Raw genomic sequence first — 24,617 nt, 5'->3', positions numbered from 1 at the left:
CCGCTCGAAGGGCCTGTTACATGTACGACGGTTTAAAAATATTATTTATTTGAACCTCTTGCTTTTTATGTAACTTACTTCAACAGAGTGTATAACAAGTTTGTTTTCTTGTTTTATTCGGGAAACTTATTGTTGTTCTAGCACTATTATTTAACACGTCATAAGCCTGCTGCTTTAAAGTATCGTGTATTCTGCTATTATCGTAATCAAATTCGGCTGCAGGTAAAAATAACTCACAACTCATAGACCAGATTTACTTTTTGGATTTCCATCCGACAAACATAATTTTTATTTCAAAAGTAAAGAAAAATGTCACGAATTAGTTTTGTCTCGTGAAGCATGAGCAGTAAGCAACAAGCAATATAAAAAAAAAACGATTGTAACAAAACCGATGTATAAGATAATTAGTAAAAATATAAAAATATAAAAAATACATAATATTATTATTATACAAGACAGAAATAAGGCATCTCTCTAGTGTGTAGTCGTTCGTGTTTCTTGAGGATTGTTTTTGAAGAAAACGACTTCGAGCAGACTGTACATTAGTAGAACTTTTCACCAGTGTGTACTCGTGTGTTTGGCGAGGTCTGATTTTTAAACAAACATCACAAATATATAGCTGTTGTCCTTTGTGCGCGAGTTCGTGTTTGGCGAGAGTGGATTTTTCATAAAATGACTTTAATCATACAGCACATCTGTAGCTGGGCTTTTCATCAGTGTGAATGCGTTTTTTGTGTTTAGCGAGTGATGATTTTTTAGAAAAAGATTTTGAACATTCGGCACAACTATAGGTTTCGCCAGTGTGCACTCGTTTGTGTCTAGTGAGGTTTGACTTTTGGGAAAATGATTTTGAACATTCAGTACAACTATAGGGGGTTTCGCCAGTGTGTACTCGTTCGTGATTTATGAGGTGGTCTTTTCGAAAAAATGCTATTGGGCAAACAGTACACTTATAGGGTCTAGTGAGAATGGCTTTTTGCGAAAACGATTTTGAGCACACCGCACATTCGATATGCTTTTTTCCAGCGTGCACGCGTTTATGATTTGTCATGTCCGAGTGTGAAGAAATTACATTTAAACAAACAGCACATTCATTAAGTTTATCTCCAGTGTGCACGCGCTCGTGTCCCTTGAGAGTGGATTTTTCATAAGTGTGCAGGCGTTTATGCTTTGTGAAGTTTAATTTTGAATAAAATGACTTTAAGCAAACAGCACATTGGTATGGTCTTTCACCCAAGTGGATTTGTTTGTGGTGTTTTGTAAGTGTGGATTTTTCAGTAAACGATTTTAAACATGTCAAACACTGGAAGGGCTTCTCTCCAGTGTGCACGCGATTATGTTTTATGAGGTCTGCATTTGAATAACATGACTTTGAACAAACAGTACATTTGTATGGTTTACGTCCCGAGTTGTTATCGTTTGGTGCTATTTGGTTTTTGTATTCTTTTTCTGTCCAAGGTTTAACATGACAACCATTGATTTTGTTATTTACCCTACAACAAAAAAAAAAACCAAAACAGTAAATAATAACGTTTAAACAAATCATATTATTTTCACATTTGTACATAATGACTAAATTTTTTATTTAAAAAAATAAAGATTGATTTACAAAAAATTCCTCTTAATAATCTTGAGTCATCCGGATGAATAGATAGAAATATAGATAACGATACAACTAGAAAATGTAAGAATATAGGGACGAATATTTTTTTTTCCAAAATTTTTTTTTAATTGTTCACAAAAGTGAATATTTTTCAGGTTTTTTACTTGCCGCTCTCCATTTCTTTTTTTTGGTATTACTTATTAGTTAATTTAAACTTACACTGTTGAATTATAGATAAGTTTTTAAATTTTTTTATCAATTCTTTTTAACGAAAAAACAAGTTATAATTTAATACATTAAATAAAATATTGCCTTACATAATATTTTTATTGATGATCTGATTTTTAGTGCTTTTCTGGGTCGAAGAAGATACACTATGTGATCGAGTTATGTGTTGGACCATTTTCCATTTGGCGTTAAAAGACTTCTTACATATATTACAGAAAAATTGCTGTATTTTTTCCAAATTGTAGTCGGTCGTTTGCAAACCCAAAGGATTATTTTCTTCAACTTCAATCAAGGATTCGTAATAATCTCCATCTACTAAATCGACTTCGACTTTAACCACCGTTGTATTGCACACTTCTCTGTCACTAAAAATGATTTAATAAAAATCTCAAAATTGAAATAGTTAATACCAGCAGCGAGTAATGCATTTTAATGAATGAATCGTTTATAGTGACTATGCAATCTTTTATTACTACTTTATAATTAGGTATTTAGTTACGATATGTAATGAAAAAAACCAAATTACTTGTATATTTTTTGAAAATCGTTCACTTCCGTCACGCAACTGTCATATGAGTTTACAATGTTAGTCGATTTTATTTCTTCTACAAAGGTTTCAGTTAACTCCGCTTCCATATCCTCGTCGTCTTTGTCATTTTTGTTCACTGTCCCGTAGTAATAATTTGTTCTGTCCACATCTTTGATTTTCGATTCAAAATACCTAAAAAATGAAATATATTTAAAAAAATTATAATGACTAAAAAAAAAGCATAATAAACTGTAAGTTTATAGTTAATGTTGTTGTCGTTTGTTATAGCCAAAAATGAACTTAATTGCGATGTATTAAAATATTTATAATATTTACAGCAATATGATTTTGTTAGACAAGCAACTCAAGGAGATACGCTTGTAATATTCATAAAGCCTGTATGGTCAGTTATCCCACTAGTCTCTTCGGGCTGTGATGTATTCGTACATATTGTTGCTCTCCGCAATTTTTTCTTTTAATTTTAAATATTTAAAGCCTATATTGAAGTATTTAACACAGAAAAGACTATAATGGTTGAAAATAATAGTACTAAAAATCATGCATTTCTTTGTTCTCAAAATAAGTTAATTTTTATGTTTTTTGAAAAACGCGCATATATTATCACATGTTACCATTTAAAAATATAGTTCTATTTATAAAAATAATATAATAATTATTTTTCTTCCCAAAATGTTGATGATTTTGTCTAAATTACATGTACCTAGTAAATCATTAAGTGAGTATACAGTTAAACCGAACGTAGTTCAAGATTGTTGATGTCTTGGTAAAAAATATGTTATATTAACAGTATGTGTTTTTAATTATTGGTTCTTGAGAAAAGTGTCACGTATAATAGTTTTAAAAAAGGGAAATTAGATTTAAAAAATGCATTTAATCGTGTCCTGCTACTGAAAATAAAATATTATGGGTGACCTCAATATTTTTATTTATTAACGTGTATTTAAATTAATTTATTCTAAAAATTATATTACTTGTCTGCATTCTTGACAATTGTCTTTCTTTGCTCTATCTCCTGTTCTTTTTTTTCTTATAACTTTTAATTATAAAATATAATTAAAAAAAGTATATTAATTAAAAAGAATCAGAAAATCTGTAAAATTAAGTTATAACTGTTGTATAAGGGGTAACACTGTACTATAACCTACAATCGTATTTTGTTCAATATACTTTTACTTTTCCTCTGTAACAGTTAACGCATGGCTGCTTTTAAACGTTTTACTAATTATTAATTAAATATGCTGTAATAATTACTTTTGTTTAATAAACAACATAAATACAACATGGCGCAGTCGAATGCAGGAGGATCAATTGTTCCAGCTCCAGCACCATTGGACATTAATGATGTGGGTACAGTAATTAATAATATTAAGTTATTTAAAAATAAGTTTAACCTGTACCTCAGAGCCAATGAGCTGGATGAAAAAACTGAAAACCTTAAGGTTACAGTATTGTTGAGTGTAATAGGCGATGATGCCTTTGAATTGTTGGAAACGTTGAATGTAACTAACTCAACAGCGACTGTAGACACAATATTTAAAGTACTACAGGAATATTATGAACCTAAATTTAATGTCATAATAGAGCAGTTCAAGTTTTTCCAAAGAAAACAAGAAGAGTTTGAGACATTTGATAAATTTCTTAGAGAAGTCAAAACCATTGCAAAGCGTTGTCATTTTGGAGACCTAGAGGACTCCATGGTAAAAGTTCGTATTGTTCTTGGTGTACGGAATCATGCACTGCAGGAAAGGTTATTAAGAGCACCTGACTTATCCCTGGAAAGAATGATAGAACATTGCAAGTCAGCAGAAACAGCAAAATATCAGCAAACAGTGCTGAATAAAAATGAAGAAGTTGCCGTACATAAAACTGAATTGCAAAGTAAGTCAACTTTTAAAACCAGTGGACAGCAAGACAAGTTAAGACGCAATAAGAACAATAATGGGTCTATGGATATGGATTATGATTGCAAGAAGTGTAGAAGACGACATGGATATAGGAAATGCGTTGCCTTTGGAAAGATGTGTGCTAAGTGTGGAAAATTAAATCATTTTTTGGTGGGATGCCAAGCTAATAAAGACACAGAACAACAACGAAAAGAGGTCAATAACATTGGTGAGGATATGCATAATAACTATGTAAGCTATAATGAACCTAAGTATAAATTGTTTGATATATTGTCTATTGAAATAGGAAATATTAGTGTAAAACTGAACAAAAAAAAGTGGACTGAAATCATTAAACCTAATAATAATAATCTCATTTATTTTAAATTAGATACGGGTTCAGATATTGATATAATACCATATAGTATTTTTAAAGAAATTAATTGTGGGAAAAAATTGAGTAATACTTATATTATGATTAAGGCCTATGGTGGATTTGATATAAAAAGTATGGGGACAGTTGAACTTTTATGTGAAACTATAGATAAAAAATCTATTAATATCAGGTTCATTATTGTAGATGATAGTCAAAGTAAATGTGTACCTATACTAGGATTAAATACATGTATTAAGTTTGGTTTTATTAATAGGTCTAAGATAGAAAGCGTTGAGTCCAATAATTGTTTGAATGTACTTGTAAATGAATATAAAGATGTGTTTAATGGACTGGGTTGTTTTCCGGGAGAATATAGGATAAGAATTAAGGAAAACAGTGAACCGAGGTTAAATCCTCCTAGGCGTGTCCCAGAATCCATTAAAAGTGAATTAAAAAATACTTTGTCTCAAATGTGTAATATGGGCGTGATAGTTGAAGTGGAAAGGCCTCATGAATGGTCGAGTAATATAGTTATTGTTGAAAAACCAGATAAATCTTTGCGTGTGTGCTTAGATCCCACTGAATTGAATAAAGTAGTAATAAGAGATCAATTTTTAATCCCCACTCTTGAAGAGTTACGAATGCATTTATACAATAAGAAATGGTTTACGTTGTTTGATTTGAAGACTGGATTTTGGCAAATCAAATTAGATGAAGAGTCGAGTTACTTGTGCACCTTTAGTACACCATTTGGTTTTTACAGGTTTACAAGATAACCCTTTGGTTTGTCGTGTGCACCTGAGGAATTTCAAAAGAAAAATCAAGAGTGTTTTGGCGACATTAAAAATGTGTACATCTACTTTGATGATTTGCTTATAGCAACAGAGGATGAAAAACTGCATGATGAAGTAGTAATACAAGTATTAGAAAGGGCAAAAAAATTAAATATAAAATTTAATAGTGATAAGATAAAATATAAAAGGCATGAGATTAAGTATGTTGGTATGGTGTTTAACAGTGAGGGAATGAAACCAGATGAGGACAGAATTAAAGCGTTAATGTCTTTAAAACCACCTAAATGTAAACTGGAGTTACAGAGGTTGTTAGGAGCTTTTAACTAACTACGACAGTTTATACCAAACATGTCTACATTAATTACACCTCTAAGAGACTTATTAAAAAAAAATATTAGTTGGTTGTGGAGTGAAGCTCATACTGAAGTATTAGACAAAGTGAAGCAAATAGTTGCAAGTTCTCAAGTATTGGTGAATTTTGTTCCAGAAAAGGAGATAACAATACAATGTGATAGTTCACAAACGGGATTAGGATGTTGTCTGCTACAAGGGAATAGACCGGTTGCCTTTTCATCAAGAAGTTTAAATGAGGCTGAACAAAGATATGCTCAGATTGAAAAGGAGATGTTAAGTATCTTAAATGCTTGTAAGGTATTTCACAATTATATATATGGCCATAAAACAAAGATATTGACAGATCATTCTCCTTTAGTTTCAATTTTTAAAAAAAATTTTAATAAAGTGATTTCAGTGTGGTTACAGAAAATGAAAATGAAACTTATAATTTATGATCTATGTGTAGAATACTTGCCTGGCAAGTTAATGTTTATTGAAGATTTACTGTCTAGAAATTATATATGTGATAAGGATGATGGAGAGCAAGAATTGGAGGGAGTGATACATGCAATTGAATATAAGAATACTAATATTAGGGAAATAGCAAAGGAGACTGAAAATGATGTTGAGTTGAGTGAGGTGATAAAAGTTTATACAAGTGGCTGGCCTAAGGAAAAAAAACAATTGCCAGATAACATTAGACAATATTGGAACTTAAAAGATAGTATTAGTGTTGAACAGGGGGTAGTCTATTTTGAGGATAGGATAATAATACCGAGTAAATTGAAACCTGTTGCATTAAGGCTAGTTCATGAGGGACACAATGGAGTACTTAAAACATTGTTAAGAGCAAAACAGTTGATGTTTTGGTTTGCCATGGATAATGAAATAAGATTATTTGTAGATAGTTGTAGGATATGTTCAAAATTTAGGAATTCTAATGTTAAAGAATCATTAATCTACCATGAGCTGCCAAAGTTGCCTTTTGAAATAATAAGTTGTGATATATTGACGTTTGCTAGCTCTGATTTCTTGGTGATAGTAGATCATTATTCTAAGTGGTTAGAAATAGTTAAAATTACACAAAAAACTGCAGTTGAAATGATAAAACAGTTTAGAGTAGTAATGAGTGTTCACGGCTGTCCAAGATTAATTTTTTCTGATAACATGCCATTTGGATCAATTGAGTTTCGCCAGTTTTGTATAGCATATAATATAGAGCTGAGAACCTCAAGCCCTAATTACCGGCGATCAAATGGTATGGCAGAGCGAGCAGTGCAAACAGCAAAACAGATGTTAAGAAAAGCTCAGAGTGACCGAAAGGATTTAAGTGACTTGTTAGTTGAATATCGTTGCACTACGATACCACATATAGGGGCAGCACCTTGTGAGCTCTTAATGAGTAGATTAATTCGTACTAAATTTCCCATTCTGGAGTCTAAATTGCAGCCAAAAGTTTGGACTGGAGTAAATGAAAGACAAAAAGAGTATAAGGAAAAGTACAAAAGCTATTATGATAAAACAGCTAGGGAAAGAAAAGAGTTTAAAAAAGGTGATGAGGTAATGATTTGGAATAAATCAATATGGACACCGGGTACTGTTATGAGTAAAGACGCTATTAATCCTAGCTCGTACATGGTTCAAGGGGATGGTAGAGTGGTACGAAGAACTTCAACACACCTGAGACATGCGAAATGAGTAGGTGCTTATCAAGATGTTGATAATGATGATATTTTATTGGATATGTATGCAGAGGGTAAAGATCCGAATGAAGAGATCCTAATTTATGAGGGGACACCACAAGAAATTGCTGGTGGATATAATGGTGAAGTATTAGATAATAAACAAAATATTAGTGGTAGTAGTTATAGTGATGATGAAATAATTATCCCTGAATGGTTCCAAATTTTTGGTAATAAAGATAGGTTTACTAAAAGTGGGAGACAAATAAAAATTCCTCAAAGACTGTTATTGTAATTATGATTATTATTATTATCATTGTTGTTATTATGTTATTATTATTTTTATGTCATTATGTGAAATGTAAAATTTATTATTTGGTTATGTATGTATTGTTTGTTTATATTACTATATTAGCTCTTAAATTAAAAAAAAAAAAAAAAAATTGTTTAAAAAAAGGGGGGATGTTGTATAAGGGGTAACACTGTACTATAACCTACAATCTTATTTTGTTCAATATACTTTTACTTTTCCTCTGTAACAGTTAACACATGGCTGCTTTTAAACTTTTTACTAATTATTAGTTAAATATGTTGTAATAATTACTTTTGTTTAATAAACAACATAAATACAACAATAATAAAAACTAAAAAAAAAACATAATAAAAAAGTGAGTTTATAGTTGATGTTGTTCTCTTTGGGTGTAATTAAAGTAATAACATTTCTAAAAATTATATTGGTTAAATTTTATACTTGGATATGTTTTAAATATTGGTTAGTGAGAATAGTGTTATAGTTTTAAAATAAGGAAATATACATCAAATAAATGTATAAGTAACCTCAATACTTGTATTTAAAATATATTATTATAAAAATTATATTACTTGTATCCATTCGCGTCGATTGTGTTTTGTTCCTCTTTCCCTTGTTCATTTTCTTCTTCCACTTCAAAAACAGGCTTAAAACAATAATTGTCCGTTTCTCCTATTTCTATTTTAATTTCTTCTGCTTCACTAAGTCTAAAAAATAAATTACATTTTCTAAAATAATAGCCTTAGATTGTAGTAGTGTCAAGTTCTAAAAAAATGGGACCCGAACGGGCAATACAGTTTAAAAAAAACTATTTATTCGGTCTGGTCTTACTAAAAAATTAATATTTTGTAAGTCAGACCAACTAAGTTTGGAACAAAATTAGGTTATTAAAGCTCGGACCATGCTAGCCCTCAATAAGCATTTTTTATAGAAACACAAACCAGTTTTTCATTGCATTTTTAACCCGACCGAAAAAAATTTAATATAAGCCAGATCGTACCGGATTTATGTATTAGTTATTGAAACCCAAACTAGGCTGAGACAGTGATATTAAAATTCTAAACGATTTAAGACAAATTAAAGACAGTTGTTTAACAGAATGTACAAACAAAAGTAAACTATGTGAATACAAACCAGACTGTCTTCAGCTTTTGTTTTAAAATTTAACCAATCACGCTAAATAGTGCGCAATAGAATGCCTGTCCTAATTTTAATTAAGTTACATTTTTTTTCGTACAAAATGTATTTAAAGTATTTAACTTTAAAAATCACATAACTTATATGCATACCTGTCAATTGTTTTTTGATAATCGGTATAGTTTGTCTGAGAACTGTTGCGTGTATCTTCAATGTGATTCAGCTCTGGTTCATTCATTAGGGCTTCGTTAAAATACTGTTTAACGTCCTCGTCTTCCTCTATTTTGATCATGGTCTCGTTGTAATCATCCATTTTAGTAGTGATTTTTGGTATTTTTGATTCTCACTAGTTCAACTCTAAAAAACAGAGAGTATATTAAAAATTAAGACGAGAAGTAACGTTTTTCTTTATTAAAAATGATTATAGCCTGAGTCTAAATAAATTGAAATAAAATATGAGTGCAGGCAAACTATTAAGAAAAATATAGCCAAATAAAGTCCTAGAGGTTTTTCAAGAAAATTAAAACATTGATTCAATGATCGTAATTTTAGTCGGTTGAGTAAGATCTTACTATCAAAAAATAATCCACTCTTAAAAAATGTAATACAACACAATATGAATTTTCTTTCTCCATAAAATATTAATTAGTTACCACTTTCTCTAAATACATTAAAAAATATTATTTCTTTTATGGCATATTATAGCAAATAATTAGAAAAAATGTATAATTTTTAGTATAAAAAATAATGAATTCTTAATAATAGTAACAAATTAAAAATAATGATATTAACAACTTCAACCAAACAATTGTTTCTATTTAAGATTATAAGTATTTTAGATAGCCAACCGACAGACAAATTTTAGTTTTGTACACTGATACGTTTATGGGCATTAGTAGTATCGTTTATATTGAAAATATTAAATAATACTAATAGTCCATCCCGTATTGTAGTACAGAACTAAAATTTGTCTCGGCTTGCTACCATTTAGTATGTTTGTAAGATGGCGTTATAACGGTTTGAAATTAAAACTCATTCAAGTCATGTAAACATTTTTAAAACATTAAACCGTTTTCAAAATTAAAACACTTACTCTTTGTAGGTAGTTTAAAAAAACTATAAAACAATTTAAACAGTAAATACCATAATAATAATATATTATTCACACTAAATGTAAATAGATAATCGACTGTTAACGGAAAAACAGTCGAAACCTTTACGTAAATTACGGCCACCGATGGCACATATGACCAACAGTTACTGTCTAAGTCAACACCGAATGATTAAAAACATTACAACTGTTTAAAAATTCATTACCCAACCCGTCAACTAGAGAATCTAATTAATTTTTATAAAACTAATAAATAGAACCATATTGTTCCTCGGTACTTACTATCACACAGCTATACGATGTGATTGTTTGTCAAAGCTCTGAACCCTAAACACGTCAAACGACAGATGTAAAACTACTCATTGAATCTTTTGTCTTATTATAACATGTTTATAAACAAACAACAGACCGTTTCAAACAAATCATTAACTCTGAGTAAGTCAGAGACAGTAAATACATTATTATGTTACAGACGCTACCGCACACTTGATAATGACGTTATATTTTATAATTCTGTATTATAGAACTCAAAAAAAACCAAGAAACCACAGTCCTCTCCTATATGTAACTACTTATCAATTATCGTATCTACGACCACTGACGGCACAACTCACTCGACGAGTCAAATTACACGACAAACGAATGTATGAAAAACATTGAAATTGTTTAAAATGCATTACCCATCCGATAAACTAAATAATCTAATTAATTGTTATAAATCAATAAGTAAAACCTTAATGTTACTCGGTACTTACTAATACACAGCAATGCGATGAGATTATTGGTGAAGGCTCTTATCCCTAAAAACGTCCAACGACAGGTATAAAACCACGCACTGAATCTTTTTTATTATTATAATATTATGTTCACAAACGTACAACTATTTTAGACCGTTTCAAACAAATCATTAACTTTGAGTAAGTCAGAGACAGCAAAATATACATTATCATGATACGGACGCTACCGCACACTTGATAATGATGTGTGTATGTGTGTTTGCGTCACATAATACAGCACTGGGAACGGACGGGGGTCGGCGGAGTGCGGGGCGTGGCCCGATTGTACAACGCTTCCCGGGTCAATCGCGCCTCGTGCGCCATCTATCGCCGAATAATTTAAATAAAAAGTTTTCAATGGTTCAACAAATAAACTCACGGTGTAGAGAAGGTAAGGTGACGCCACACCACGGTTGTCCACTCAGGTTGGCGCACGCGCAATGTGTCTAATAGAATTTCGCAGTAACGAGCGGTGTTGACTGGAGCTAATAGCGCTAGTGGTCACTGGCCATAATATTACCTATATAGAGCAATGGGCACATTATAATTCTTTTTTACGCTAAAATGGTTGAATTTACGACAAAAATAATAGAGAACAAATTTGTAGATTAATAATTTTTACATACGATTAGTGCATTTTCTGAAATATTTTATCGAAAATTGAACTAAAATAAATAGCCAATTGAACGATATCCATTACGTTTTAAACAAAACCACTCTATTTATAACTCCTTTAACTAATGTAATTTTAGTCAGCGTCAGTGGTCGATGTTTATTATTTAAAACAGTAGGTTCTGTTGTAGTTTCCTTAAATATTGGCATAGCGATTGATTTGATGAATACAATAAAAATAACCTAGTTAAATTTAAAAAATAATTTTTACACCTGATAGCATAAAAAATATAGTCAATATTATTGGTAAACAAATAAACATTAAACCATAAAAATATTATTGGTTGCATTATACTGTTGATGTGTTTCTCGCTTAGCTCAGAATCTAAAAATAAAAAACAACACAGACACCTTTATTATTAGATTGATATTTTTCTTAGGGTTTTTTACTTATTATTATACGTTACTGTCGTTTTTATTGCTAAACAAAAAGATATTACATGCACAATTCAATTTTAATACAGGACAATTGATTGTATATTATTTTAAAAACCACAATATTCGTATGTGTTGTCTAATTAAATGTATTATATTTTATTCTAATTCCTATTCCACAAAAGACGTTTTTGATCGACCGATGACTATCCTTTTGTAACAATACGTACAATATAATAATACGTGTTATACACAAGAAAAAAATTGTCCTCCTCCCTCCCTCCTCTCTATATCGAATTTTAAGCACCAGAGAACTTTTTCAAATTGAGTTTATAGTTAGTGAAGTCTTAAAGAATAATTGCACGAAAATGTCTTAAGAAAAATGCAGTTCCATAAAAAATCTAAGTGAAACTAGAATTTTTTACAAGATAAAGCTTATTCTATGGTAATTAAAAGGGACTTATGAAGTAGGGCATATTAAAACGCGGCTCGGAGGGTCATTTAGGATAACATTATATTAATACATCTGGCGGAGGGTTAGGTTAGGAGCCTTACCCATTTGAGTGAACACACTTTAGTACGCTTTTACGTAACAATAGATACATTTTTTCCGATTATTTTAATTTCTCCGCGAAAAATAAGATCGCTTGTGTAAGGTGGATATTTATTACATTAATGAACCCCAATTAAGTGTCTCCGACAGCACGACTACCGTGTAATTCAAGCCCAACTATACGTGCAATTCCTAGGGACGAAGCAGAGATATAATCTCTACAATGTGTTCCTAGGGATGATATTTGCATCACAAATGATTGTTTATATTTTGTGTCTACATAATATACCGCGGAATGTATAATAAGGTATATAAAATACTGTTGATCTTATTCGTTTTTACAAATAACATTCATTGATTAATGTAGATCTTTTGGATTTATTGGCAATTTCTCTACTATAGTTTTATGTTTTGTTTTACTCTATTACGCTGAACTAGAAATTATGACTATGTATACTAATGAGTAATTAGTATTGGTAAACTACTTTATATTCGCAGAGTAGCTAAAATAACGAAGTAAACAAGTAATAACTGTCCTCAGTCCTGGACAAAGACTGGATCAGAATAAAATTAATTATGAAAGCTATATACCAGTGATATACCAGTGCTAATATTTACTTTAATGCCGTTAAAAAATGCAGTTTTCGCAATTTAAAATTTAACACAGTAAATACTTTTTACTAAATAAAACAAAACAAATAATAAAAACTCCAAATAAAGAATAATTAACATAAAAAAATAAATAAATAACGTTTATCGCCATAAGCCGCATAGAAAATATCGGCCTCCGGGCGAATGGTGGCGCCGCCTGTACAGCGAAGCTGAACTACCAAAATGCCTGAAGCATTCGACCCAAGATTTTTACTGATAAGAAGTTGAGTGGTGTCACCTTATCTTCTCTACATCGTGAATAAACTATTATAATCAGTGGTATTTTATAATTTAATAAAATATTAAGATCCGTGGATTAACCTAACCTAATACGGAATTGGCGGGAATAGGGCCGACAAAATAATGAGAAAATTTAGTAATATTTTTATACATTTTCGAAAGTGCCTCGCAAATGTAGCGTGCATTTGTGTAAAAGTGTTTTAAACAATACAATAAAATGCACTCTATTTAAATGGCCCAAGGAAAAAAATTGATTTCCAAATCAAACCATTTCAAAGGCGAATAGCAAAAGTTCGGTGGCAAATTTTGTGTGTCAAAATCATTTTTTACCTGACGACTTAGTGTAAATTAATATTTTTAGGAAGACTTATTCAAGCAAATCCGAAGCTGCGTTTACCAATTTAAAATCCAGGGGCAATTAATAAATAAATATTTTCATAAATTAATAACTACAATAGAAAACTCTTTTTTAAAACATTGTGCGGAGACTAGAGGTGTCTTTCAAGACACATTTGATGATGTGTTGAACAATAACGCCAGTGTACTTACATGTCCATTCGTAAATATTATACCTATTACTACGAGTACAAGGATGAAACAGTTGACAAACATACAAAATAAAAACCTAAACAAAATTAATTCGAAAAACGAAAAATTAGCAAAATTAGTTACTTTAAATATAATGTATAATAGAGAATATTGTATTATTGTATTAAACTTGTTTTGTTTAGTATTTTTGTGTGCAATTACTGACTGATCTATAGATGGCGTTAAGAGCGCTTTTGTACTAGCAAGCGTTGTACTTTGGTTCCATTGATATGAGTGTCGTTTCCAGTCCTGTATTATAGTCCGTGGTTTGCGTGAATAGGTGATAACAGTGGCAACCGCGATGGCCGGCTGGAGGTAGAATACAGTAAAGATGAATATTGAAAAGCGCGGGCTTATCGACATATTCGATTATATCAACGCTCCAACGAAAGTATTGTTGAAATAATAATTAATAAACATTGGACCTACCGGTAGAGCTTCTACAAAAGAAGTGTACCCACGGTTAAAATGTTTTCAAAAAATAATCATGAACTAAGTTAGAAAATACCATAGAGTAAGATTTACCTATTCGTCTGGAAGGAGTGGAAGTTTTATTTTATTACACATTATTTACACACAATATTTCAAAAAATCAGTGGTAAATAAAAAACACGCTTAAATAGTAAAATAAACTAAAGAGTAGAAAATAATTTTCAATATAGAAATCAATTAATAAAAAATAAATAGTATTATTGTGAAAAAATGCGTGGGGCGCTACATATATCAAGATCTTGAATAAGCGCCCCACACTTTTTTCACAATAATACTATTTATTTTTTATTAATTGATTTCTATATTGAAAATTATTTTCTACTTTTTAGTTTATTTTACTATTTAAGCGTGTTTTTTAGTTTTTTTTAACTATATTTATTTTCCACTTTTTAGTTCGATGTGCTTCAAAATCGTGTTTTTTAATTCTAGTACATACGTGTCTCTATTACTTGAAAACTTCAGGTAAACAACAATGAATACACGCATGTACGTTCGGTTGCCTATCTCTTTTAGTTACATAGTTACATACAAACAAACATACAAACATACATACAAGTGAAGCTAATATAAGCGTGTTAAAATTGTATTAAATAAGTATAATATTTTCACAACAGTAACGTAAGACACCATAGCCAGTGCTGTAAAAACTATAGGCGTAGACGTTAGGCCTTTGCAACGGGGGCCTATGCAGTCAGCAACCATATAGTTTAAATTTTAAATATTAAAAAAATATACAGTTTATATTTTATACTAATTATTATACAGTATTTATTGTTTCTTCTTCTTGAAGTTCTTGTCCGTTTCGGATGTTGGAAACCGTATTCATTGTTTAATGACTATGAATTATAATAAATTCATCAATAGGTATCTTTATTCATTTTTGGAAAGTGACAAAATATCTACCAATATATTTAGACTTAGACCAAAGTACAAAAGTATGTCAATTTTAGTTATTAGTAAATAATAAATAACATGCATTTTATATGTACTAAATTTACAATACTCAAGTAGGGGGCCGATGAATAATTTTTTGCACCGGGGCCTTTGACTCTTAAGTTACCGGCCAAACCCTCTATTTATTGAAGACGCATTGTAGAGGTAATTATTTAATAAAACTCGACATTAAGCTGAAATTTGTATGCTCATAAAGCCATACGCTAACATAGAAAAGAGGCATCTTCAATCAAATAAAAATGACTACTTAATAATAGTAACAAATTAAAAATAACGATTAAATAGATATTAACAACTTTAACCACGCCATTACTACATAAACGAAGAAATTGGGTCTTCAAATTAATACTGAGAAAACCAAGATAATGAAACTCATTGGGAGTGGGAAGAACCCCTATGAGATGGAGGACTTAAACTATGAAAAAATTATAACCGTTATAATATAGTGTTTTATTCATATTTATCAATATTGCATTTGAATTGAAAGTATAAAAAAAATCGCGTAAACATCAAATAATTATACAATGGTCCAAAATATACAAGACTAAATAGTTTTACTTTAACACGTGTCGATAATTGTCCAAGTATGAAATTTTTTGTTCGTGTTGTATTTTATATTCGGCCGTTTTCCATCGCTTTTACAGCGAATTTACTTATAGACGAAAATAAAAGAACACAATCATTTACGGAAACTAATTGAACAATATTCCATAATATAAAACACATACATCTTTATATGAATACAACGATAACGATTAATTTTCCCACGGCCGCAAGATATCTAAAACTAACACGGTACAGCCAAGTTTTTCGCCTTTACTGCTCGTGAACGTAAATGCCATTTTATACTCTCCGTAAAAAAATGTCTTGGGGAAATTAGTGTTCGTCATTTTATCAACGTCGATTCCGGTTGCCACGTAAGTACCCTACAACAAAGATAAAATAATGAATTATATATTTATTGGCCACTTGGGGCGTTGGAGGTCACCACGGGTATATTTAAATCATGGTTAATACCAGTACAGGCCCAACCAAGCACATTAAGAATGAACGTACAGGGTGATTCATTTTGGGTAAGACACCAGTTTTCTCCAAAAATATTAATATTTTTAATATTATTTTTTTCCAATTTTTTTAGATACACTTTGTACTATATTTTTTATTACTTTGAAAATGTTTGTATGTATCCTTTATACGATGAAAAGGGTCCAAAACCACTTCTTCAAATGACAACATCATATGTTTTTAATTCCAAAAATATGTAGAATTTTTTTTTAAAATATGTTATCGTTTGAATTTTGAATTTTCAACCATCTGTTCGTTAGCTATGACTTGGTAAAGACATTACGTTTTCTCCTAAATATTGTCGTATTTCTTCAGTGTCCCATAGACTGGTAGCCCATAAAATTCTTATTTATGCTTCCATTGTCCGAAAGGCGAGTATAAAACACAATAAAATGTTTTGAGATAATGGTTGACCAGCGGATATTATCTATTAAATTATTATTTTATGTGATGACTGGTGTAATAAAACTACTTGTCTTTGTTGAACCGAATGAAAACATTAAGAAATATAGACAAAAATTTAAATCTTTACAAAGCTATAACAAGCGAACAAATGGATAAAAATTTAAAAATCAAACAATAACAATTTTTTAAAAAAATTGTCTACATATTTATGGAATTTAAAACATATGTTGCCATTTGAAAAAGTGATGTCCTACCTTTTTTTTTATTACAAGGGTTGGAAATTAAATTTTTTTTTTAATGTTTATATTTTCCGAGAAAATTAGCGTCTTACCTAAAATGAATCACCTGTGTACCACTTGATACATAAGTGAGTAGTAGCAAGTAGCAAGTAGTAGAAGCAACAAAACAAATATTCCCAGTATAAATTATTGGAAAATCTAATAAAATTAATTACACTCTTTGTGTTATATTTTTGACGATTTTATGAACCTATATAATTACGTCTTGTAAACCCGTTGACAATAGATTTTACCGGTTTCATTGGACATTCCGTGTCAGAAAAATTAAATCCTTTGACATAAACTTTCCACGAATCTCCAAACAAAAACTTCATTTTCGAACAAGCGTTAGGCGTGGTGTAAACATGTGCATTGTCTTTCCAGCCACCGATTGATCCTTTTGACGCCATATTGATATTTATCTAAAAAATATCACAATATATATATATTGTATCGTCAAACTGCACAAGGGTGTACCTACTAATGTACGTTATAGAGGACATTTTTAAACTAAATTATTTTTAGTCGGTACCAGTGTTGCCAAGTGTTGCGTATATAATATACTATCCAGTGATGACTTTAAATATCTCTTTTTTCATCACAATTTCATCGCGCCAAAATATGTTGACCAAAAAAAAAAAAACTACTTTTGACCGAAAACGAATATCACAACACTTCATTATAGTAATAATAAAAAACGGTTTTTAAGACCTATTAGTTAGTTTTGTGCATAATGCAAAATAATTTGAACATCACAAATCACAATACTGTTCAGCAGAAGTAACTATTGGTACTTTCAAGTTCCATTATTGTTTATATGTCAGAACTACAACAATTTATAATTACTATATTCATACATGTTCGAGTGATAGTCATTATATACCGGTGGCCACATTTATAGCTACGAATCAGGTTAACTATGGACGTATCTACTTATTAAAATTAAAAGGAGTTATTTTGTTTACACAGTAAACCCCGGGTATTGAATTAAATAGTTAAAACTTGATTACAATGTTTCAAAACTCCGTTTTAAGAAGAAAATCTCCCATTTTTTTCTTAAAAATAAAAAATTGACACACTTTTCCCACCATCTGACAACACTGGTCCGTTCCTCATAGATTTGTCCTAGTCATGTGAGAAAGTAATTTAGGTAAAATTTGGCAAGTGTTACTTAACCCCTCTGGCGCGAATTAAGACATGATAGGGTATTTTTATTATTTTTGGACATTTAATTGAAAACTGTATAGCACTTAGCATACAAATGTCAAAACCTTTAATATTGGAACCTTGCAATGCCTTAAAGAATAAGTTTAATAAAAAAGAGTTTTTATACCCTTAATAGTCTTCAAAACCAACATTTATAGTGTTTAAGTCACTTTTACGGTTTTTTCATCGTAAAACAAAATTTTTGACTACACATTTTATAGGTATATATTAGACCTATCTTTAAACTAATTTCAAGCTCTTAAAACCTAAAATTGCGCCTATAAAAAAAAAAAAAAAAACCCTTAAACCCTCAAGAGGCGGGGGTAATCAAAATTGGGGTTTGAGGACATGTGCAGATAGAGACATGCCCTATTATTGTTTTATACAAATTTCGACTAGATTCAACTGTGTTTCGCTGAGTTATAGCAAATTTAAGTTGAAAGTTGAAAAACCGGCAAATTTGTTGGGGTTTTTCCACGGTTGGGGGCCTAAGGAGTTGACTTTTTCTACTTTTGACCAATGTACCGTCTACATACAATTCTGGATCTAAAAGTGGTACTGCACGTGTAAATAGATAATCAGGAAAAAAGTTATCGTGTCTACAGACACAAAAAAACAACATCATGATAAAACCAGTAAAAGAAAGAAAAAAAAAACAGTACAGTGGGGTCGGAGCATAGTGGGGACGGAGCATAGTTGGGTCGGGGCATAGTGGTGACGGGGAGGTCACAGGTTTACAGGAATTTTTAAATCTGAAAGTGATAAAATCACTTTCGAAAAAACGCTTCGATGCAAATCGGTAGTTAGTATTTTCAAGCCAGTACAGTCCAAACCAAGCACAGTATAAACCAGCAAAGTTAGAAAGTTTTAAATGAAGGTTCTGTATTTACAAATAAGCATCAAAGCGTTTATTTGAAAGCGATTTTATTCAATTTTATCACTTTTATTTATAATAATTCTTGTAGACCTGTGACCTCTCCGTTTCCTCATTGCTTTGATTACATTATGCCAATACTCTACTGTACTAGTCCTCTCGGATAAAATCACTTTCAAATTAAGGCTTTGATGCTCATTTGTAAGTACAGAACCTTCATTTAAAACTTTCTAACTTTGCTGGTTTATACTGTGCTTGGTTTGGATTGTACTGGCTTGAAAATACTAACTACCGATTTGCATCGAAGCGTTTTTTCGAAAGTGATTTTATCACTGTACGGTAATATAACGTGGTTAATAAAATAACGAGATAACAACAGTGGTTTTGTCATGTCAGAATCATTAAGTGTCTCAATAAGTACACGGATCGGTTTTTTCATCCAGAAAGAACTTAAGTAAAAAAAAAAAAAAATTGAATTTGTGTAAACTTAAAGTCAAAAGTGGTAATTGAGCACAAAACTTAATAGTATCATTCTGCATAAATATACATAAAATTGTTTTAATGATTTAATAAGTTTTTTTTAAAGATTTTAGGTGTTTTTGTTAAAATATACGAAATCTACGAAAACACAGTTTCCCGGCAATTAAAAAAAAACTGTAGTGCCGAATTTTTTTCTCGTTTAATATGTTATGGACACATATGAGTTCAAAATACTGGCAAATTTTCAATCCAAAAGTTTTAAAATTACGGCTAAAAACCCCGAAAAACAAAAAAACTTGTTACCCCCCCTAGGGGGGTGGGAAATGGGTATAGTTTAAATTTGACACAACTGACGTGCGCGGGCATACCAAATAAATATTTCTTATACATTTCAACTCGATCCGACTCTTTTTCTCGAAACTATAGCCAGTAAAAGTTCTAACTTAAAAACTCGTACGGTTTTTTTTTTTGTTTTTTCAACTTTCGTCTGCGAAAAATTAAACTTTTTCAACTTTTACCCCCCCCCCCCTAAGTACAAACTAGATGAAATTTTCTATTTATAGAGTTGCTATTCGAAGGAATTGGTCCAGTATTAAAAAAGTTACAGTGTATACAGATAAAAAAAAAAACACACATCAGAGTAAAACCAATACCTTCTCGCTTTGCATCGAAGCTAAAATATTTTATTTTATTTTTATATACCTGGCAATTGAATGGAGGTACAATAAACTGGTACAATAAAAATAATTGTATTACGTTGAATTTCACAGAAAAAAGGATATGAGAAATATTGACTGATCAAGATTAACTGTTCTATTGTAAAAGTCTAATTAATGTAATAATAGCTAAAAAATAAAAAACAGAATACAATAGCGGTCAAAATGAAATTCGTTAATAACACAAAATACGTTATTTCGTCCCTCATATATATATAATATTTATATAATACCTTAACGACATTTTTTAAATCAAAATTGTTGTACATCAAATTTCTACGCCAAAAAATAGGTACCTATTATTTAAATAAAATATAATATGAAATTATAAAAAGATATTTTTTTTTTGCAGAATGGGAGCTTTTTTGAAATTACTTTAACGAAAAACTGATAAAATCATTACTCGATTAACGCTTCGATGAACAACAGTCGATGGTTAAAACATTATTAAAAAAAAAAAAAACTATAAAATAGACAAAATATTGGTAAGTTTTTTTTTAAAAAGCTATAAATAATATAGTTTTTTTTTACTCAAACAGTATAGAAAATTGTTTCTAATCTCATTAGAAAGAGCTTGTCAAGGAGATACAAAATATGAATTAAAAAAATTAAGAATTGTTAATTTAGTTTTCTAGTTTTGACAATATTTTCGTTTTATTATTACCTATTCACCGTGAAATGAATATTAATCTTATGTAGGTATTTAATATTTAGTAATAAATTGTATAACAGTTTTATTTACCAACAATTGTTAAATCCATCTATTAACGAATTAGGGGAAATAATTGTTGATCTTAAAATTTAATTGATCTGAGAAAAAAACAATAAGTGAATACTTCACCTGATTTTCATGGAATTTTTTTTAGTAAACACAATAAAATATTGCTCTTTTTATTTATGAAAATAATTGTTTGATACAGATGTAACAATGTAGCAAACAAATGTTTTGCTTGTTACATGAGGTTGCCAACACTGTCAATGTTCTTCTTCTTTTTTTTGATTCGTGTTTTTCTCTGTGCATTAATAGTTTTCTTTTTACCTTTAAATATTTTCTCTCAACTAATTTTAATATTATATTATAATTAATTAAGATGTAATATTGTGTGTGAGTAAATTATACTTTTAAAAATATTTTTATACAGTATGTTAAAAAAGATTATTTTTCAGGCAAGCTATATTATGTAATAATGACGTGGTAATGACGTGATGATTATGAGCTAGTTAATAATAAATGTCTCTTATTAATTGGCCAATTTGTTATTTCGACAAAAGAGAGAAAAATAATATACATAGACAATACTATTACATACCGAGATTTATTGATGGGCCGCAAAAATGTCAATGACACGACTTAACCCCACGCTTTATTTTATAAATACATACATTATACATTTATCGCTATATTACCGTATTGTAGGTATCGTAATGATACATAATCATTGAATTTCTTTTCAACGGCAAAAGTCTATTCGCTCTTATTATAATACATATAAACATACTTATTATGAGAATAATAAAAAAATAAATAATAATAATAGGTAATAAACTCACACTAATCGAATCGTCGAACGGAACGAAATAGGTTAGGTTGCCCTTTAGCTCGAATTCGTTAACACTTTTTTTACTTAAATACGTGTTGTACTGTAACTTATGACGTTCGGTAGATTCGCACGGAAACACAGCTTTAAATTTCAACTTATACTCTCCCTGGAAATCACATGTATACAAATTAGTTACTCTCGAGTTAATCTAATACCTACATCAGTGGTGTTAATAGGGAAATACCCAAGGTCATAGAGTCCTAGAGTCCTTTCTGTCCGTTTAAAACAGCAAAAACGGTAGGTCCTCGGCTCGAGGGCGACAATTTTTATCATTTAAATTGGTTTTTCGTGGACAAAATTTCCATGGAAAAATCATCTACATTTTGGCATTACAGTAAAATTGGACCGTCACGTACAAAGAAAATACAGAACCCAATTATTTCCCGCCAATGGTAGTAAACGAGGTAAAGAATTTCAATTACGATCGACCCGAACAATTTTCAAGTATAATTTAAGTTTGGTAGTTTAGTTTGAAATAAATCAAGTATAAAATGAATATGTACCTTGAGCGTAAAGAAAATACAGTGATACAGCTGAATTTCAATTTCTTTTAGTAATAAGAGAAAAAAGATTGCCAGAAAAACACTGATCGCACGAGATGTCCAAAACAATTATTTGAAATAAACGTTTTTTCCTATAATTTTTTGTTAGGTATTGTAGCAAAACAAATTAAAAACCAATCCTTAGGTCTACAGAAGGTTTTAAAATTTTTTTTTATTTTCAACGCGTAAAATAATTAAAAAAAAAGAACAGATAAAGAACTTAAAGGCAAAACGGTATTGTTAAAACGACAATACGCAAACGATTTCGGTCAATCATCGCCGGTTGAGTTATCATTGTATTCTGCTTTTTGTAAAAACGCTAAAAAAAAAGTAATACCTGTAATGGTAATTGCGGCTGAGCGGACATTCATGAGTTTGGGAGCAACAACCGGATACGTCCATTTGGAAATTTACCGGGGAAAACGCATTTTGTACTATCTTTGTAAGTAATAGTCCAATTTTACCAAAAATTTCGATAATTTTTCCCATGAAAAATCAGTTTTCAATAAAAACGGACGTGTGTTTCAAAACTAAACGGGAAACTGTGCTATTTTGGTTTTTTCAATTGTTATATTTACACACACCACTGAAGTAATATGTAAAGAACATTTTTTTAAACATTACCATTGGCAAATTCGGAAAGTATGTTGGCGGCTTGATCCCCGTGGTCTGTAAAACACAACAAACGAGTACAATGGCAAGCGAAATCATGATTAACACCAAAGCAAGTACAAAAGTTACAACGGTAAAATAACAATTTGATTTCGAGCGAATAGAACTCGACGACAGCAAGTTGTGTTTTATTATTTTTTTTTTTTCAAAATAGCGACATACGTGTTTAATATACACTAGTTAGTCGTGCATTGTACTTGTAGATAGACGCAAAATGTAAGCACCGTGACTTCTATGTAATCGGCAATCAGCATCATCGAATAATTATTATTTGATTCGTTATTTGTGACACTCAACCGTAAATAATGTTCACCGGATGGGTAAAAAATATATTACAGTATTTATAATTCGGAGTACAAGTTGAAAAATACCCAACAAAAACAAACTGTTAAATTTCAAATCCTCGGGTCAAAGTATCCCAGATAGCATTATTAAACATTGTAATTACGTTTCAGAGATATGATTTTTTTTGGAAAATATTTCATTCCAAAAATCGAGTAAATGAGATGAAGACAAATTTGACAATGACTACTACTTAAAAGTCCGTGTATAAAAACTTGATATTTTTTTTTGTTGCCCTGGGAGGTCTTTTGGAATTATTTTTTCAAAAAACTGACAAAATCACTACTCGATTAATGCTTCACCGAACAACTGTCAACGGTTGAAACACAGTTAAAATTTTTAATTTTTGACTCAAAAGAAAAGCGTGGACCCTATTCAACAAAGTCCAAATTCATTGAGTTGAGTATTATGAAATGTATGTGACACACACTAATATCGAACCAAATTTAAATTACAAAAAAAATCTTACAATATAAAACATTATCTGAAATGTTATTTGATTAACTTATTAGGGACTTCGTTGAATAGGGCCCACGCTTTTCTTTTTAATAAAAAATTAATGATGCTTAACAATATTTAAAATTTAGTTAATTCAATACCTATTCAATTTTTATAAATTTGTAAATTATTTTTGAAATCCTCAGTAGAGTGAGAAATATATTAATATTACAAAAGTGTGTGTGTTTTTTAAATAATTAATTTATTTTATTTTTGTTGTTTTAGAACTTAAGATTTGTTCCTATAATCAACATCATAGGTGGATTCTGAGTGTCATTTTAGAAAAATCGTGAAAATTTACAAATTATTTTGTAGGTTAAAATTCATATTTTTTAACAAACTAATACGGAACAAATATAAATTTAATACACCTAACCTAAGAAAAATATACTTACAACACCTTGTAGTTACCTTTGTATGATCTTGGACCATGTACCATCTGCTACAACAATTATGAGTGGTATTCCAAATTCATTTATGTCATTATTTTCGATGGCAAGTTAGCCTCTTCTTTACCAATTTTTTTCCATTGTTCCCCAAGCCTCAGTATGTTTACTTAAGTCGTTTTAGATTTTTTGGTGCAATGAATTAACTCATATTAGGCTTATATTTCATTCATTCATCCGA

General features: G+C 30.2%; 2 protein-coding genes across 3 annotated transcripts; both read right to left on the bottom strand.

Moving 5' to 3' along the window:
- Positions 1 to 392: 392 nt before the first annotated feature.
- Positions 393 to 10,881, bottom strand: LOC126842162 (zinc finger protein 813-like). Of its 2 annotated transcripts, none has more exons than XM_050579049.1 (6): positions 10,766 to 10,881; positions 9,052 to 9,256; positions 8,335 to 8,469; positions 2,358 to 2,552; positions 1,921 to 2,196; positions 393 to 1,493 (listed from the first exon to the last, which is right to left on the bottom strand). In XM_050579049.1, the coding sequence occupies exons 2-6, from the start codon at positions 9,210 to 9,212 to the stop codon at positions 683 to 685; spliced, it is 1,578 nt and encodes a 525-aa protein (XP_050435006.1). In that variant the 5' UTR covers positions 9,213 to 9,256; positions 10,766 to 10,881; the 3' UTR covers positions 393 to 682. The 2 variants fall into 2 exon arrangements, with proteins under 2 accessions (XP_050435006.1, XP_050435007.1); XM_050579050.1 differs by lacking the exon at positions 10,766 to 10,881 and adding an exon at positions 10,293 to 10,370 and having other exon boundaries at positions 9,052 to 9,254.
- A 5,185-nt stretch (positions 10,882 to 16,066) lies between these two features.
- LOC126842161 (uncharacterized) lies at positions 16,067 to 23,191 on the bottom strand. Its single transcript, XM_050579048.1, has 4 exons — positions 23,103 to 23,191; positions 21,887 to 22,042; positions 17,314 to 17,481; positions 16,067 to 16,237 (listed from the first exon to the last, which is right to left on the bottom strand). The coding sequence occupies exons 1-4, from the start codon at positions 23,187 to 23,189 to the stop codon at positions 16,067 to 16,069; spliced, it is 582 nt and encodes a 193-aa protein (XP_050435005.1). The 5' UTR covers positions 23,190 to 23,191.
- Positions 23,192 to 24,617: the final 1,426 nt, after the last annotated feature.

This window comes from Adelges cooleyi, unplaced genomic scaffold (assembly GCF_023614345.1).
Source record: "Adelges cooleyi isolate 19-005CV unplaced genomic scaffold, UGA_ACOO_1.1 ACOO_flye_CR_arks_rails_tigmint_CR_PRNA_447, whole genome shotgun sequence".
NCBI classification, from domain to species: Eukaryota; Metazoa; Arthropoda; class Insecta; order Hemiptera; family Adelgidae; genus Adelges; species Adelges cooleyi.
The sequence above is the reverse complement of the archived record's forward strand: the minus strand, read 5'-3'. Positions and strand labels throughout refer to the sequence as shown.